We start from the raw sequence: 20071 nt of genomic DNA, 5'->3' as shown, positions 1-20071 counted from the left end.
GTATGAAGCAGAGAGGGTGATTGCAGTCTCAATGGGATTATGACGTCTCAATACAGAGAGAAGAATATGTCAAGCCAGTGGCAAATGCAGGATTTCTAGAGGGGGGTTCCAAATGCTTGATTTGAGAGTGAGTGTGGCCAGGCCATGAAGAGGGTAGAATTAGCACTTAACCAGCTTTAATATGCATCATTCAAAGTATATTGTGTGTCATAATTCCAGCATATACAGGACCAGCGATCACAGTAAGCCATTAAATGCGGCAGTAGCGCCATCCTGCCTGAGTTCAATGTTTTTATTTTAGATATGGGCACCATTCCAGAGCATGGGAGCAAGTTGGGGAGCCTGGAGGAGCAGCAGAAGAACCTAGCACTGCCCTGGACATATATGTACATATTGGGCACTATAGCAGCACATCCCTAACAGTGAATGTTTTCCAGATCTCCTAGTTGGTGCACAGTTTATTTATTACTGACTGATACATGTTAAAAGATCCACAGGTGGTGCTAATTATTTCATTTGTGATACTGAGAAGAACATGCAGCACTAGTAAAATTCTATTATATTACTATATCTATTGGGGTCATGATGTGGTCTGGGGAGTGGGGTTTCCAGGCAGACAGAAACCCCCCCTGCGTTTGCCTATGCAAGCTCATCATTGATGTTGAGTCCCCTGGGTCCTAGGGTACCCATTTTATAGATCCAACTTGTTTCTTCTTGTGCCATTCTGGCAATTACATTTTGTATAATTTTACCAATATACGAACCAGGGAGGTACAAGGGATAAAAGGTCAAGGGGTGAGGATTGATTCGGAGAGCATAAAGAATATGGTTAAGCCATACTTGCCTTCCCCCTGCGATTCCCAGACAAACTCTTTCAGCGGGGGGGCGATGACGCGATTTGCGCTGAATCACGTCATCATGACCCTGTTCCCTGCTTCACAATGCAGCGGGGGATAAATTATGTGATCACGTGGCCACGCCCCCGCTCCACCCCTATTGTTGGGTAATATTTCCGGCCACGTCCCCCTATGCCGCGCCATGCCCCGCTGCTTGGCCGACCTGGCTGGGGGGGCTTCAAGGATGTCGGCAAGCATGGGTGAAGCTGGACTGCATGGCAAGAATAAATGACTGTCCCAGGTTGTTTCCATTCCAAATTAATTTATTACATAATACCTGAATGTTTCACTTTTCACTTCTTTTGTTCAAAACATAATACCATCTGTGTGCATATATGTACTTACATGTCTCCTGTACTGGAGAAAAGCAGTGAAATGACTGATCTCTTGCTGCTTTCAACCAAAGTGCATTGACCACTCGGCGCCTCCCCTTTTCAGTCACCTGGAAAACCTCTGTGTGAGTACAGTAGATGTTCACAGGGGTTGGGTATACTATCTCGGCACTCATAATGCCGGCGGTCAGAATCCTGGCAGTGTATTCCCGATGGTGGAAATCCCGGCGTATGCAGGTGAGTATTCTAACCCTAACCCTACACCTAACCCACCTTTCTCGCAGCCTATCCCTCCCTTTCCGCAGCCTAACCTTACCTTCGGGATTCTGGAGCCAGGATTCTGACTGCTTACAGGACTCTGGCACCAGAATTCTGACCACTAGTGTTGTGTGCGCTGGGATGCTGAGTACATTTTTTACACAGAATCTTTCATTCTTCTCAGATCATTGTAAATATCTAACCACATTTCAGGCTATTGTGCCTTAACTCTCTTCTTTTATTATTTTCTTTTATATTTATTTTTTAATAATATTTTTATATTTATTATTTTTCTATATTTATTTATTATTAATTCTATTATTATTTCTTATTTGCTTTGACACCCATTCTATGCATGCAGAGATGGTGTGTGGGTACCTGTGTAGACAGATATGTTGACCTCTTTCGGATTTTTCGCTAGGTGTGTCCTGGAAGGTTAAACATGATGAAAAACACTGAAAAATGTATTCAATATTTATGCAAATTACCATGGTAGTGACCTGTTATTTTCTCCGTGGGACTTGCTTCATTTGTTTTTGGCATTTGGTATGTGGCAAGAAACTGTTTTATATTTTTTTTTTTTTTTTTTTAATGTTTGGAGCATTTCAACAAATTATTTTTGGTGCTTTTGGATAAACTTTTATTCTGTTCTTCAGTAGAATAAGCCAATGCACTATTGCAAATGATTCATAGTGTATTGACTTGAATGTTCTGGAATGCATTGCAAATGCAATAAATATTGTATGAAGTTCTTATATTTGACTTGGGCCCAGTAAAGAGTTGGATTTTAGTATTGGAAGTGGTTCAATTTGTAATACATTGTAAAGTCTGGATTATAGGCCAATAATCAGAATGAGTAAAGGGGCCTATCCATTACCCGACTTTGTGAACAATCCGACCAAAACTAGGAGGTTTTGGTCGCATTGTTCACAAAGTCGGGTAATGGATAGCCGGCAAGGACTAGCAATGCGCGTGCACGCTGGGTCCTTGCCAAAACCGACTGTCTACTGAACATGCCCGTCAACCTGATGACACTCGTCAGGTTCGGCATTTTCAGAGATAGGAGGTCGGGCTCCTTCACTGAAGGTCTGAACGCTAGACGTCTAATTTTTAGCAGAAGTCCTCTACAATAAATGTACAATGGCAGTTAGAAGCTGATTATTTGGTACTTCATCTCTCCTCTCCGAATGCACCCCGATAATTAACATTCTAACTCGCCGCAGCCACCGGAGCAATTCAGCATTGCTCCGGGCACGGTGGCAGCTGATGTGAAATCAGCTGCCCCCGCGAGCGGCTTCACTGCTCCTTTCGGATGGCAGTGACGGCGGTGTGCATGCCCGACCTACAGGTCACGCATGCGCACAAGAGCCCCGACGTCCTTCAGAAGGAGCCAGACAGGGGCGGAGGGATTGAAAGGGTCCCTTCTCGCAACCCGGACCTTCTTCCCATAGGGAAGAGCGGGTAGCGATCCACAAGAAGATGGCGAATGCTCGCGCAGTCAAGCTCCGAAAATATAATTTTTTCGGAGCTTGATGAATTCTTTCCCTATACTAGTGTATGGGGACAGCAGGCTATTCCGCAAACAGAAGGTAAGTAGGAGATATCTGTTATATCTCCTGGTTTACCTTCTTAATGAATGGCCCGAATACTTAATTTTCACAATTGCAGGTGAAAATGTGCTTTTTTACCTGCTTTTGTGAAAATTAGGTGATGATGAATAGGCCCCTTAATCTCTCTCCATGCTTTGATTCATCTCCCCCATACAGTGAGAGCCCTATCAGAAAAAAAACTATTTTGTAGCTCAGTAACTTGAGTTTTGCCCAAAAGTGAGCCTTCTGTTTGCTCTCCTCTTAGTTGCTTGAGAAAAATGCAACACACTTTCTACTGGAATCTAGAGACTAGAAAGAGAGAGACAGATATAGCAGATTCCAAAAGTGTCAGGGAACTAAAAGCCATAGCTGCCCACTTTACAGAACAGCATCCAGACACACTTTGCCATTAGGCTTGTGCATATTTAATCTTAAAATATTATAAAGCTCCAAGGAGCAGGTTGCAGTGCATATAATGACCACCACACTTGAAAATATACATTGCACGTTCTGTAGAGCAAAACGAAGGGCCGGATTAAGGGCTATGTGGTCCTGGGCCTGAATATGTTCAAGGGCCTATTATGAAGAGCAGAGGAGGTGCTATTTGTGTGGACAGTGCCATGTGGGCAATGTTTACACCATTAGCCCCAATGTCTCCTTAAATATGTAAAGTATAACATTGCATCATTTTGTAGGAAGACAGAAATACAATCTTATGATTTCTGGTACATGTGGCCAACTAGCGGCCGGCCATCATCATACAGTCATGGTGATAGGTCTATTTTTATATGGAGGCCTGGAGCTGTAGTCCCATCTGCCCCATTGTTAATCTGATGCTATCAAACAGCACAGGCAGTGAACTAGAAAGCACTGGTTCTCAATTTAAAAAGTGCATATGAAGTGCCAACCTGTATAACTCAACATCCCCCGGTCTTTGTTTCCTGCATTAAAGGGTTCTGGTGGATCCATAATGTTATGGGGCACATTGTTGGTATGGTTTGGGTACAGTTATTACTAAAAGGCACAGTCAATGCTATTCACTACTTAATGGTACTGAATGATCATCTCCACAAGATGTTGCAGCATTTCTTTCTAGAAATGCTAGAGCGGTGTCTTCCCATATAAAAATTCCCTCATCCACAGAGCATCAGTGGCCACCAAATAGTTTGATGATCATGACATTTGTGTTATTAATTTTCTATGGGATTCTCAACAATGTCTGAGTCTGCATTTTCAATCGGGAACCCGATGCCCTCTGTAGAAGTTGCATGGCTGAGTGCACCGTTGGAAGGAGAGTGCCTGGCCGCCCCAACTTGGTTAATGTTTTTGCTTTACAACATATTCCTCGTGCAATTCTGTCTATCGTTCAGGTTTCCTCCACCCAACATAGCAGGAGACCTGAGAAGGACTTAGGAAATGGCATGTTAGGGAGCATAGTGCCGTCTGAAACTCAACCTGAAAGGTAATTTTTTACTGTCAGAGTAGAAAACATGCACCTGGGACAGCTTCCTCTATACCTCACACGTCTCCTTCTGTGTATGCTGAATGGAGATGGGCCAGGACAGCACATAACGCATAAGCAGCGCTTTAAATTACATGCTGTTTCCCAAGCACACGGGTTAAAGGCGTCCCCCACTTTTTTGTATGCTCTACAGTACAAAAGGCACTGGGCCTGATTCAGAGATGTATGCTAACCCATTGGTTAAACGTACATCTAGAAATGTTTAGGGGTTTGCGCAGTCTCACTCACCGTCCCCCTTTACCCATAGCAGGATTGACATGCTGCAGCATTTGGGGGGTGGAGTGGGGGCATGGCTGGCCTTAGTTCTTGGAAACTGGCGCCTGTCGCCCCCGTTTTCTGGGAGGGATGAGGCTAGGCTCTCTGTCGCTGGAAGCAGATTTCCTGTCCTCGCAAGTGACCATGCACCGGCCAGGCTGAGGTAAGCTTCAACTTATGCAGCCTGGTCAAAGGAGCAACCATCTACGGCCTACAGACTCCACTCGGATCACAAATGCAAAGCAGGAGTCTATTTCCTATAGCTAGCTCATGCTGCATTTAGATGGACGGTATTGCACAACCTCTTCTGCGCGGCTGTGCAATACCGTCCATCTCTGAATAACTCTGAATATCTCTGTATAACATCAGTGGATCTTGTAACAGGGTCACGTTACATTATGTTGAAAATATTTTTTTGCTGGAAATAATACTAATCATAATGATAAGGTGCTGGAATGGCTGCCTATGATGGCTGTCTATGATGGCTGTCTATGATGGCTATCTATGATGGGTATCTATGAACAGAATTTTAAGAATGTACACTACCGTTCAAAAGTTTGGGGTCACCCAGACAATTTTGTGTTTTACATGTAAAGTGACTTTTATTTATCAAATGAGTTGCAAAATGAGTAGAACATATAGGGCCTCATTCAGAACCGCTCGCAAGCGGGTCGATGGTCCCCCACTGCGCATGCGCCGCCTCCTGTCCAGCTACGGCAGCTCCGTCGCTACGGGTCTCGCTACAAGACGGGGTGGCTGTCAATGTTGATTGACAGCTCGCCTCATTTTGTAGGCGGGGAGGGGGGTGGCTGCACAAATGCAGGCGTTCCCTTAGGAACGCCTGCCGTTTGTGGGCGGCCCTACTGACATCACTTGTGATGTCAGTAGTGGACTTCCTGCTCTATTAGAGCAGGGAGTCCACTCGGGCTGGCGAGAGCTGAGACCCTACCACAGGGTCTCCTCGTAAGCCCGATGGTCGCGATAATCGTGACGGGCTCCAGGCAGCTCACAAAAGCTGTGGGTGGTCACCCACAGCTTAGCGAGCGGCCTAAAGAAAGAAAAAAACACCCATCAGACCTGCGAGCTGCCTCCGGCAGCGAGCGGGTCTGAATCAGGCCCATAGTCAAGACATTGGTAAGGTTAGAAATAATGATTTTTATTTGAAATAATAATCTTGTCCTTCAAACTTTGCTTTCATCAAAGAATGCTCCTTTTGCAGCAATTACAGCATTTCAGACCTTTGGTATTCTAGCTGTTAATTTGTTGAGGTAATCTGAAGAAATTTCACCCCACGCTTCCTGAAGCACCTCCCACAAGTTGGATTGTCTTGATGGGCACTTTTGCGTACCATACGGTCAAGCTGCTCCCACAACAGCTCAATGGAGTTGGGATCTGGTGACTGCGCTGGCCACTCCATTACAGACAGAATACCAGCTGCCTGCTTCTTTCCTAAATAGTTCTTGCATAATTTGGAGGTGTGCTTTGGGTCATTGTCCTGTTGGAGGAGGAAATTGGCTCCAATCAAGCGCTGTCCACAGGGTATGGCATGGCGTTGCAAAATGGAGTGATAGCCTTCCCTATTCAAAATCCCTTTTACCTTGTACAAATCTCCCACTTTACCAGCACCAAAGCAGCCCCAGACTATCACATTACCTCCACCATGCTTGACAGATGGCGTCAGGCACTCTTCCAGCATCTTTTCACTTGTTCTGCATCTCACAAATGTTCTTCTGTGTGATCCAAACACCTCAAACTTCGTTTCGTCTGTCCATAACACTTTTTTCCAATCTTCCTCTGTAAAAATGTATGCATTCTTTTGCCCATATTAATCTTTTCCTTTTATTGGCCAGTCTCAGATATGGCTTTTTCTTGGCCACTCTGCCTAGAAGGCCAGCATCCCGGAGTCGCCTCTTCACTGTAGACATTGACACTGGCGTTTTTGTGTGTACCATTTAATGAAGCTGCCAGTTGAGGACTTGTGAGGCATCTATTTCTCAAACTAGAGACTCTATAATGTACTTGTCTTCATGCACAGTTGTGCACCAGGGCCTCCAACTTCTCTTTCTACTCTGGTTAGAGTCTGTTTGTGCTGTTCTCTGAAGGTACACACCATTGTAGGGAATGGTCAGTTTCTTGGCAATTGCTCGCATGGAATAGCCTTCATTTCTAGGAACAAAAATAGACTGTCGAGTTTCACATGAAAGTTCTCTTTTACTGGCCATTTGGAGAGTGTAATCGAACCCACAAATGTGATGCTCCAGATACTCAACTAGCTCAAAGGAAGGCCAGTTTTATAGCTTCTCTAACAAGCAAACCCGTTTTCAGTTGTGCTAACATAATTGCACAAGGGTTTTCAAGGGTTTTCTAATCATTCATTAGTCTTCTAACACGCTTGTACCATTAGAACACTGGAGTGATGGTTGCTGGAAATGGGCCTCTATACACCTATGTAGATATTCCTTTAAAAACCAGACGTTTGCAGCTAGTATAGTCATTTACCACATTAACAATGTATAGAGTGTATTTCTGATTAATTTAATGTTATCTTCATTGAAAAAAACAGTGCTTTTCTTTCAAAAATAAGGACATTTCTAAGAGACCCCAAACTTTTAAACGGTAGTGTTTTTGTTAAAAAATTTCATTATTAAAAAAGTGATTTCAGAATGTTTTGAATATGTAGTTAAAGCTGAAATATACGTTGGAAATGTACTAAATATGTAGTGAATTTTAATTCACAATGTTTGCTATTTCTTAGCATATCAGAATGCTATTTTATCCTCTTTTCTTCCACCAGATATTTGCCAAGCAGTGTACAAATGTAAGGGTACTTTAATGAGGGTGCAGGGCGTGCCATTGGGGCCCAGAGGCTTAGGGGGCCTCTGACCCAGGTTATATAGTTGCATACCAATTTCCCAGATTTGCCTGCTAAGCAATTGAGTCCGACCCATTGCCCAGCCTGAATGGAGAGACATTCCATTTTCAGTGAGAGATGTGTATAGTGGATGTTAGAATGGTAAGGGGGCACTGTAGTGTGGCATAATCTGAATTGAAGGGCATTGTAATGTGGCATAATCTGACCTGCTCATTGTAATGTAGTATATTATGAACTTGAGGGCACTATAATGTTACATATTATGAATTATAATGTGACCCAATATAAACTGAGGACACTGGGCTCCATTTACTAATGAAAAATAACTCCTTTACCACTCGCTAAAGGGGTTATGCCATCTTTCTGCTTTTAATAAACAGCAGTAATCTAAGTTTTCACAGCATCGCTCTCGCCATCTTTTAGATGGTGAGAGCGATACAGTCCCCATTGCCGGCAATGGAGACCCAGCGGGGCCTTTCCGGCTTCAGCGAAGCCTTCCAGGCACTGCCGGGTCCCCCTGTCATGCACATGCGCAGACGGATGGTCGCGCATGCACATAACACTGGAGCCTCGTTGCTGGCAGTGTTTGGCTGCCAGCAGCCCAGCGGAGGACCTCGCCGAGGACGAGGACTTCGCTGAACTTCGCGGGAGCTCGCCTGCACATCCCTAGTATTAATAAATACTAGGGATGTGCAGGCTCGGATAGGTTCGAATTTTCCCGGCAAGTTCGGATTTTTCCCCCCACAAATCGGGTCTCAGAAAGAGGGAAAAGTCCATGGAAGATGATGTTTGTCCATGAAAGATGACGTTTTGCCTCTTTGTGAGACCCAATTTTTGACAGGAAAAATCCGAACTTGGCGGAAAATTCAAACCTATCGAAGCCTGCACATGCCTAATAAATACTAGTGGCATATTTGTTTGTATCACAGTGATACTAAACGAAAATTGCCGCTGGGATTTTCATTAGTTTATAAATGGGGCCCACTGTATGTTATAATGTAAATTGGGGGGTACTGTGTGGCATAATGTGTACTGGTAGCCGTATAATTTGACATAATGTAAATTAGGGCACTGCTATGGTTCAGAATATGAACAAGGGCACTATTATGGGGCATAAAATTAACAACTGCTGCAGAAAATTGTATTAAGGTGCCCACAAAGTTAAGGCTATACCCCTGCTTTTGATATGTTTGTTTGTGAGGTCACATGAAAGTGTGTGGAATATGTGCCGTATTCATAGTTGGGCATAAACCCTGGTTGCTGCGGTTTACGGCCTTAGCTTACACTTTTTTGTGTGCATGTGCTTCTTGTGAGTGTTTTTGTCCAGCTGTACACATGATTTGTTACTGTGTATGATAAGGGGACTTGGAAAGGGTCTGATATGGGCAGGTAAACGCTAAACATGTGCATTGGGCTGAAGATGCGGCCACTGTAAAGTGTACGTGTAATGACTAAAATGACCACTAAACAGATGCAAACATGTCTGCCTGGAGGAGTCTGTCTTTGGGATACTAAACCCATGTTGTAAGTTGCACACAATGGCTTAGCCAGTATTTGACATGATGGGTAGCGATGTTGGAAAATAGGCCGAGATGTTTCAAAATTCAAGTATCCACAATATTTGCATACAAATTACATCAATAATTACCCATCACCTTACATTAATACTCCCACAAACACACTACAAAAACAGTACATTGCAACGCTGCCAGAACTCAATGATACACACAGTAAACAGAGCCTCCAGTGACTGCCATACAGTACACACAGCATCACAGTGATCGCCATACAATACACACAGCATCACAGTGATCGCCATACAGTACACACAGCATCACAGTGATCGCCATACAGTACACACGGCATCACAGTGATCGCCATACAGTACACACAGCATCACAGTGATCGCCATACAGTACACACAGCATCACAGTGATCGACATACAGTACACACAGCAGTGATCACTGTACAGTACATCACAGCAATAGGTTGCACAGCCCCTACGAGGGAGGAAGAGTAATGTGCATCATTTGGGTGGTGGCTAACCATGGTCCACCCACCCAGCTGCCTATCCAACTGCCTTTCTCAAACTCCAGTCCCAATAGTATAAAAACATATTAGGCAGCCTCTTGGCGGTCTTGCACTGACTGGTGCCTCTCTCAGATAGGCTTCATTTTACACACAGTAAAGGAATGCCTCCAGGCGTATTCCGGCCGCATGTGACCCAGGTACATGAAGAGGAGCAGCTGCAGTTGCCGACTTATGTATGCAACACTGATGCAGTTGCAAAAATTCTACTTATTTCAGACACAGTTTACAATGGCAGCTATGTCTAACACTGAATAACCCTATATGTACAAGTACACAATTGGATGCATTATCTTCCTTTGCACCATACTTACGTTATCCCTATTTGGAATCTTAGGAATTTTAATAGAGAAAACTTAATTAAAATACTGCTTACATTTATATTGTAATAATCACCACAGAGCAACTAATTCACTATGAAATACAGTTCTTAAGTAAAGCACTTTTAGCTACAGTATGTAACACTAAAGATTTAGTTGTTTCTCCCATATTCCGAAATATGGAATATTCCGAAATACGGAATTATTTTGGCATGACTGAGATAATGAAACCTTTGATTATTGATGGTTCAATGTACACAAACTTTGTCTAAGGCACAAATTATAAAAAATATTGTATAAAATTACCTTCAGGCTGTATGTATAAGGTGTATATGAGAACATAACTAAATTTTATGTTTGTACACAAACTTTGTTTGAGCCACAAAATTATTGAATATATTGTATAAAATGACCTGCAGGCTGTGTGTATAAGGTGTATATAACACATAAATGAATTCTGTGTGTATATTTGGGTCCTATACCCATGATATCTCATTATAGTATGCAAATATTCCAAAATACGGAATATTCTGTTATCCAAAATACCCCTGGTCCCAAGCATTGTGAATATGGGAGACTCAACCTGTATGAATGTCTTTTCCCAAAGTAGTGAAGGTGAAAGTGAATCAGCGCTGGTCTGGTTCCGCGCTGTGATGGAAATGTATGCTTCCAGCAGGAATTTCCTGGCTGTGCTCTCTGGTTACTGTATGCAGACTCACACATGTTTTCAGCTAATTTTTACAGATGAAGACATGAATATTCTGAAAGCTCTTCTTGCTCGCTCATGCATTTTAATGGTGTTAGTCAGGAGCAGGTGAACGAGACACAGCCAAACCAGTTTCACATTGGAGCTGCAATAATGTAATTAAAGAAGAAAAAAAAACCAGGAGCATAAGGACAGAGGGAAGGAAATAAGTCATGTGCTCAATCCGAGGCAGTGCTAGCAGCAGCAGCAGCGACAGCAAGTCATTAAGCCAGACTGCACCATTTTTATTCTTATTCTGCGATGAGGTGCTCGTGGAATTTAAAAGACTCCAACCACCCCCACTGACTTAACAGAGGTGGCCTCTTCCTGGCTTTAGTCAGAGGACGCAGGCTGTATGTAAAGGTCCCAGAAGACCTTACTGGTTTGGTGGGGAGTTAAAGGATGGTCTGTCAGCTGGTCTGAAGCTTGCATTTATTTACACTCAATGAAATTCTGGGACGCTTCCCGTGCGAAAGATTTGACGCTGTAATCTTTTTATTGTCTAGTTTTTCTATATCTTCTGATTGACACCTGCTGTGAGTTAGGAGTAATTGTTTCTGTGCTCCGTGGGCATTGCAAGCCTCTCACTTCTGATGGGTCCTGCAGCATATGGACACAAGCTGTAATTTATCTCTGCATTGGAGGATTACAGTGGAAAGTTCTGGCTGACAGCCACAGACTTAGTGGGAGAAAAAAGAAAATCAACTGGATTTTTGTTCTTGTGGTAGGAGCTGAGTCCTTGAGGCTGGTGCTTGTGTCTTTTCAAAATGGCTCATGCTGCTGCTTCTATTAAAAAAGTACGGGAGCTGGATCTGCTAACGGTGGATGACAAAGAGAAAGAGAGGGAAAGGGAAAGGAAAAGGCGTAAGATCTCTAGGGATCGAATAGATCGAAAACGTAAGGTATGAAGACTGCACTCCCTCTGATCAGCCACTCTTCAGCTCATGATCACAAATGTGCATACAATTACCATGGGGGACCTCACTGATTAGCTATGCCCGTCTGCTGCCCATGTCTTCTATAGTGCAATGTATCTCTCTGGCTGTTCATCCATCATATCATGCATCTTTTGTCATGTACCTAGGAATAAGGGCTTGTCGTGTCATTAAGCAGTCCAACCAGGTTGTACTGAGAGGGGTATGTACTGTATAGATTAATATATAGGGGAGACGTCAATCTGTTGCTGATTGAAACAACTGTATGGATGTGTCCTGCACACCTCCCTCACAGAGATGCAGAGATTCCCTGCATCAGTGAATCCTGTGTGCAGACCCCACCTTCCTCATGTTAGACCATATCAGCTGTGCGTTAGGTGATTGCAGAACAGCTGGTGGATACAGCATACCACCTCCTGTACTAATACACATAATGCAGATACAGGTGCAGATTTCTGTGACCACCTCGGCACATCTCATCTTCTAATCATGCTAATTCTAATAGCACAAAAATTAGATATATTTGTTTAGGTTACAAAATGCTGTCTCTGTATTTCGGAAATATTTCTGTTCATGAGGGTCCGGCACCAGCAAATAAATGTGTAAACTATGATGTGAAAATCTGATGCGTGTTATGTAGAAATGTATGTGTGCCTTGACAGAGGTGTATAATGGTAAAGCTGCTGTGTGCAGTGCAAGCAGCTGTATGCAATACTGAGAGGCTGGAGTCTCTTACTAGATGAATGGTGCATCAGCAGTCACTTATCCATCTCTGATATAGGGAGATATTTCTGTAATAATTAGAATTTTGCTGGGATTTTCATATTTATGGATGTTGGCCCTGCAACGTGTAGGCATGTGTTTGCAGATCTGTGCATAATTCGGAGCGTTATCAAATCCACATTTAGTTGCTCATTCCACCCAGGTCAGGTCAAGTCCGCCCATCATACTGGCCAAATATTTGGTTGTCCCTCTTTGTTCCATTCTGCCACGCCTGTCTATGTGCATTTGTAAAACGTTTGTAAAGCTGGATACACTTTTAACAATGTGTGTACCCACCGATGCGATGGACGAAAGCACCGCCGATGGGCCGACATATTGAGCGACCGGTACACATAACACGATCTGGTGCCCGACCGCTCGATATGACGGCACCAGCCGCATCCTTCTGCAAGGGGTCGTGAGCTAGATTGTCAGATTGAGCTGCATGTAGGGCTGATCTGGCGATTAGACTGATGACCAAACGGGAACGTGCTTCGTTGTTAGCAGTGCGTATACACTGACCGATGTGGACAATGTGTCGACTCGATCCACCGTATCGGATAACATATCATCTACATATCTGCTAATATGTACCCATTATAAGAGTAGAATTGCTTAATGTCTACACTTTTTCATTCCACAAAGGCAAGCTCTATATATTTTAATAAATTATTAACATTGTAAATCATGGTGCAAATTTTGCAGGAATTGGTCATACATTTTTTTGTTTTATATCTTAAGTTTGCTATTGAAATTCATATACCATACATTACATGAGATCCCTTGTGTTCTGAATGTGTCACTTTCTTCTCAAAGCCCTGTGTCCTAAATCAGTAAAGTGTGCAAGGGCATCTTTTTATCAACATTCAAAATTGAATTGTGGTACTCTCTACCACTGGGAATATATACACAACTAAACAAATGTTCAACAAACATATGGTGTTCTATAAATACAATGTAAAGAAACATTAACAGTAAGGGTCCTATTTAGTAATAATCACAGCAAAGGAATCCCCTCTATGTACTAAAACTAACTCCCAGGGACAGCTGTAGCGATAACCCTGGGAATTACGCATCCACTGAACATTTTCGAAAGACTCCTCTAGAGAAACTGACACTGCGCATGCTTCTCCTTCCACACTAGCGGCTCCATTTAAGAACGAAACATAACCCTTTAGCACTTGCTTTTGGAGTTATGTCTTCTGTTCTCTACTAAACCTTGCTTAACTCTGTTTGTCACTGTACTGCATACTTGCCTACCCTCCCGATTTGGTCGGGAGCCTCCCGAAAATCGGGTGCCGCTCCCGACCTCCCGGGAAGGCAGGCAATTCTCCCGGCTGCCGCTCACCCCTTCTATCCCCCCCGCTGTAACCCCCGCAAAGGGGGGGGCGGTGACGCGATTCGCGTCATTTTGGCCCCGCCCCCTGCTGCACAATGCCTATTTTATCAGCATTGTGTAGTGGGGGCAGGGCCAAACTGACGTGATCGCGTGACTCCGCCCCCGCCACAAGTGACGTCACCCGACCGGCCCTCCCCCTTGTCTCGGCCACGCCCACCCCGTCCTGCCGATCTGGCTGCTCCCTCCCGGAAGGTATGCTGTACTGCTTATGCCATCTATAGTGTTAATGGTATGGTCTGCATTGCTGGCAATATAGACCAGCAAAAGTGGCAGTCCCTGCCTAGTAGAAGTGCACTGCGCTTGTGCAGATGGCGGTTGCACATGTGAACAGCCGTCACTGGCAACAGTCGGCTGCTGGAAACATGATTGGGTGGAGGATGCTGCTGGACCTTTCAGGACAAGTAATGTTAAATACCGGTGGCATATTCAGAAGTATCACTGTGATTCTAAACAAAATATGTCACCAGTAATTAGTATTGGTAATAAATGGAGCCATAAATATTAAACATAAGTTAAGCTTTTTATCTGTATATAAGCCTATAGAGACCGATCCTCTCAAAGTATAGCAATTAATAGACAATTGGGAAATTAGCTGACAGAAACTGGCTTACTTAAGATGGAACCGGGGTGCAAGACATATGTGACCACCATTTTTTTTATTGTATAAATAAAAGGAATTAATCCATGCCACTCGTTATCTATCTGTTGTGCCAAAGGCATGTAACCACATTATTTAAACAAAACAAATCATATAAGCTCTGCTCTACACTATATATAGAATATGGTTTAGCAACGGTCTGGTAAGCATTCTGAATGAACTTGTCATGCTCCTTTAATTATTGTTTCAGCGCTCTCCCAAGGGAACTCTTGTGCTGCATACTGTTATGTGACCTCCTTATTGGAGTAAGAAGGTGGGATATGATTCATGCTTTGCTCTAATTTTGTTCTTGATTTCAGCACTGTGTATAAAATGGACATGTAATGTAGTTATATACAGTATAGATAAAAAGATACTGAGTGTAGAGTTCATCGGAACTAAATAAACCTATTTAATAACATAATCTTTACATTGTTAGTGGAAGTAGAGGAATTATTTCTTTATTGTAAATAAAAGGACACACCTCACTTTATAGCCTAGTTGCCAAAATTCTAAAATAGTTTTCCGAAATAATTTGCTGCTATACAATCTCAGTGGATCATGAAGCACTACAATTCCCATCGGCATAACTAGTGGATGTGATGGGACTTGATGGTGTGTGGGGCCTGGTAATGCTGGTCTGTCTGCTGAATAGGTCCCCATGACCTGCTCTTCTTCTGAAGAGCCTAACTGGTGCTTCACTGTGGATGTGCAGGCCAATGGGAGGTGCTTCACTATGTATGGCTGAGCCCCCGGGCCATTCTCCACTGTATATGCTGGCCTCTTGGACTTTCTTCACTCTGCATATACTGGCCTCCTGGAGGTACTTCACTCTGCAGGTACTGGCCTCTGGGATGTGCTTCACTGTGTAGCAGTGCTTCACTGTGTAGGCCCCGGACATTCTTTACTGTGCATGTGCTTGCTTCTTAGAGGTATTTCACTGTGTATCACTAGGCCTCTGGGACATTCTTTACTGTGCATGTGCTGGCCTCCAAGAGGTACTTCACTGTGTATGGCTGGGCCCCAGACATTCTTCACTGTGTATGTGCTTGCTTCTCAGAGGTACTTCACTGTGTATGACTGGGCCTCCGGGACATTCTTCACTGTGCATGTGCTGGCTTCCGGGAGGTACTTCACTGTGTATGGCTGGGCCCCCAGGACATTCTTCACTGTGCATGTGCTGGCTTCCGGGAGGTACTTTACTGTGCATGTGCTGGGCCTTGGGAGGTGCTTCACTGTGCATGTGCTGGGCCTTGGGAGGTGCTTCACTGTACATGTGCTGGGCCTTGGGAGGTACTTCACTGTGTATGGCTGGGCCCCCAGGACATTCTTCACTGTGTATGTGCTTGCTTCTCAGAGGTACTTCACTGTGTATGACTGGGCCTCTGGGACATTTTTCACTGTGCATGTGCTGGCTTCCCAGAGGTACTTCACTGTAAATGACTGGGCCTCCGGGACATTCTTCACTGTGCATGTGCTGGCTTCTGGGAGGTACTTCACTGTGTATGGCTGGGCCCCCAGGACATTCTTCACTGTGCATGTGCTGGGCTTTGGGAGGTACTTTACTGTGCATGTGCTGGGCCTTGGGAGGTGCTTCACTGTGCATGTGCTGGGCCTTGGGAGGTACTTTACTGTGCATGTGCTGGACCTTGGGAGGTACTTCACTGTGTATGGCTGGACCTTGGGAGGTACTTCACTGTGTATGTGCTGGGCCTTGGGAGGTACTTTACTGTGTATGTGCTGGGCCTTGGGAGGTACTTTACTGTGCATGTGCTGGACCTTGGGAGGTACTTCACTGTGTATGGCTGGACCTTGGGAGGTACTTCACTGTGCATGTGCTGGGCCTTGGGAGGTGCTTCACTGTGCATGTGCTGGACCTTGGGAGGTAATTTACTTTGCAAGTGCTGGGCCTTGGGAGTTACTTCACTGCATATGACAGATTTATTGCTATTGACTTTTTGATTATGTCACTGACTTTGTGTATATAATTTACCTAATAGCATTTTAAACACCTCGCAGTAAATACTAAAGCTGCATACACACACAACGATTGAGTTAATGAACGATTTTAGTAAACGATTTTCTACCTTGAAAAAATGAACTAAAATCGTTTACTAAAGTTGTTTATTTACTATGTTCATTTAAATGTAATGAACGATTTTTATTAACTACAAACGATTTTAGCATATTAACTTAATGAAAATGGTTGAGTTGACAAGTCTGACTGAACTACAAACTACAAACGTGAACGCGCATGAACAATAATCGTTCATCGTTTGACTCAGAAAGTGAACGATTTTTTCAAACGATTATCATTAAACGATATCGTTTCACGATAATCGTTAAAAAAATCGTTGTGTGTGTATGCACCTTTAACTTATTAAGACCAGACAATAAAATGTGATAAAAAATTTGATGTTTTTACGAAAAAAAGTTAGGACTGTCCATGGATTTTAGGGACAGTTGGCATATTTATTAGGGTTTAGTACCTTACAGTGAAAAAGTAAATTGCACACACAGTTTTTGCTTTAAAATACAATAGAGTTGTTTTATTACCAGCAATATTAACAGTTTCAAGAAATCCTTACAGTTTCATAAAAAGTTGGAAAAACAAAAACAAAATTACCTTATAATAACCAGTTCTTCAATTGGATTTTGCAAAGCCTTCTCTGAGGCTTCTCTGAATGGAAACAATATTCTATGTCTAATGCTGGGTCTAATGCTGGGTATACATTGCCAGATAAAATGCCTGTTAGCCCGCAGATATCGCAGGCATACACTGTGAGATGGCCCCGATATCTGCGCTCCGCCCCAGGGGGAGGAGATATTTCCGCGTTCCTTCCATTGGAAGGAAGGGAAATGTCTGTCGGCTGCAGCTGGGCATACACTGCCTGAAGTGGCCGACATTTTAACTTGCAGATATCGCATCGGATGGGCATGTTGGATGATCCAGCATGTCCGACCAATCAATATTTAACCATCGGCCACACACACGCTACAATTATCGGGGCGATCCATGGAGATCGGCCTGATAATTGTGTGTATGCCCAGCATTATATAGGTTGAAGATTTCTGAATAGATCTTTACTTTTTTTTTTGTTGTTGGTCTGTTCTCATCCATTGAAAATGGATTTTCTGTTTTCTCACTCAGTCAATTCTGTATAATTATTGAAGCTGTAATGTCTGATTTTGGAACTTGTAGATGAACAGCTTGTCCTACAGTAGTACAAATCAAGGATAACATATTAATTTGTGAAGCAAGATTACCACATGTTCAGGCACTTTTTTTTTTTTTTTTACATGTTGCCTTGCCTGATTCTGTGGGGCATTGCCAGATATTTGGCTGTGTGTCAGCACACATTTTAATTACAACATGTAATCTGTGCAGCTTTCCTTAATACAATGAATAAGATAGTGTTTAACTGCAGCCTCAGACACTGAATATAGGGCCTGATTCAGACCCACTCGCGAGCGGCTGTCCGCTCGCAAGTGGGTCGATGGTCTGCACTGCGCATGCGCACGACGGAGGGAGCTCCATCGTGCGCATGCGCGAGACGCGACGAGCGAAGGACTTTCCTTTGCTCGTTGTGTCTGATCAAAGGGGGCGTGCTGTCGATGTTGTTTGACAGCACGCCCCCTTTGGTGGGCATGCTGGGGGCGTGTCTCCCAGACGGGGGCGTTCCCAAGGGAACGCCTACCGTCAGAAGCCGGCACACTGACATCACTAGTGATGTCAGTGGGAGTGATTTTGGCTCTGATAGAGCCAAAATCACTCCGGGCCTTGTGGTTGAGAAACTCAACCGCAGGCTTCAGCTCGCAGTGGCAATGGTCGCGATGGTCAAGACCATCGCGACCATCATCCTGCACGCTCGTATATGCTGTGGGTGGTGACCCACAGCTATACGAGCGTCCAGAAGGACGCTCCATAATTATGGAGGTGGGCCCTGATTCAGAGCGAGCGCTCTGGTCAGAGCGTCCGGCTCTGAATCAGGGCCATAGAACGGACAGGAACACAACCCATACATGCCTACTCTCCCGGAAGTCGCGGGAGGCTCCTGATTTTTCAGGTGACCCTCCGGAAGAGTAGGCATATCTCCCTCATCCCGCTGACTTCCTAGTGAAGTGGGCAGGATGGGGAGATTTTATGGGGGAATTTTTGAGTCTGCGGGTAGGGGGAGCGGCTAAAATTATGCAAATTGCATCATTTAGCCCCCACCTCCTGCTCACTGACCCGCAAACCACAGCCTTTTTCTGGTAATGACTTATACAGTCCGCCCTGCCCCCGAAGATGTCACAGAATCTCCTCTCTGGGGCTTCTCCCGGGGAGGGTATTTAATGTTGGCAAATATGACACAACCTAAACAAATAGTTCAAAAGACCAAAGCAATTGTTGTATCTCTTAAAGTGCTCATACATCATACTTGCTGACCACTGGATGCTGGGGTGTCATTTTGACACGGAAGAAATGGGCGGTGCTGGGTTGTCATTGTGGCCCGCCCCCCGCTATACTTTGCCATTATTATTGGCATTGTGAAGAGTGGGTGGAGCCACAATGATTAGTTCCAATGCTAATTGAGCCATTGTCCACCTGTACGGCCCACTTCATTCGGGAAGTGGGCGGCCTCGGCTAGGTGGCGGGCAGCTCCACTATGTATACCCATTTCTAATTTTTCCTTATGTACTAAACAACCAAAGCCAGACCGAGTCAACCACATCAAAAGGAAAGTATAATATTTATACCTCCTGATTTATTGTTCTCTATCTCACCATTGCTGTGCCGGTAGTTGGATTTACCATTTATTTACCAGTATTGTGCCTTTTGGGGTCCCAGGTTGACCCAGGTATTATCCACCATAGGCTGCAGCTTGGCACGCTGTTTTTATCACAAGCTTTATATATTAGCTCCAGGAGACTTGTATTCACTAGGGCAGACGAGATGTTCTTACATCATGTTGGCACTGCTTCCTGCTTCACCACGGTAAAGAATCAAAGCAGCAAGAGTTATTGCGGCAGGATGCGTGCCACTATAATACATCTCCCCCCAGGTTCCATGGCTAAAGGAAAAAAAAAGAATTTAAATAGTTTTAAATTAAAAAAACATGTATAACCAACATTCCCCTCCCCCCCACACACACACCTTCACAATTTAAAACCAGTATTAGACTGGTAGTGGAAAAATCAGGGGGGCAAAGAGCGTCCATAATATTCTAATACCGTTACTTGGTAACCAGCTGGGACTGGCAGCACTATGGAATAGTGCTTAACGAACCCGAGGCCAGTTAGCATACGGCTCTATTCTTTAGAGGAATCGACCCAAATAAAATGCGGACCCCTCTTAAAAAAAGCAACCCTACAGCTCTTCCCACACTCTTTAGTGCTGGGTGTAGCGTAATAAATTATTAAATATTAATAAAAATATATTTTTTTACTGGTGCTCTACAGGTCCCAGCAAAGCCTATC

General features: G+C 44.0%; 1 protein-coding gene across 11 annotated transcripts in view; it reads left to right on the top strand.

The window, feature by feature from the left end:
* Positions 1–20071, top strand: part of ANK2 (ankyrin 2) — a 696877-nt gene that overhangs the window by 393055 nt on the left and 283751 nt on the right. For 8 of the 11 annotated variants that reach the window (XM_088448317.1, XM_088448311.1, XM_088448316.1 and 5 more), the window contains exon 1: positions 11340–11780. The exons of 2 other annotated variants lie outside the window; for them this stretch is intronic. In XM_088448317.1, the coding sequence (XP_088304443.1) occupies positions 11646–11780 (135 nt within the window). In that variant the 5' untranslated portion in view covers positions 11340–11645. Of the gene's footprint in view, positions 1–11329; positions 11781–20071 lie in introns of those variants that run through there. One more of the 11 variants, XM_088448319.1, reaches the window with a different exon arrangement.

The sequence above is a fragment of the Taudactylus pleione genome, unplaced genomic scaffold (assembly GCF_031769625.1).
Source record: "Taudactylus pleione unplaced genomic scaffold, aTauple2 ptg000454l, whole genome shotgun sequence".
In the NCBI taxonomy this organism is placed as follows: domain Eukaryota; kingdom Metazoa; phylum Chordata; class Amphibia; order Anura; family Myobatrachidae; genus Taudactylus; species Taudactylus pleione.
Note: the sequence above shows the minus strand (reverse complement) of the source record. Positions and strands in the feature narration are given on the sequence as shown.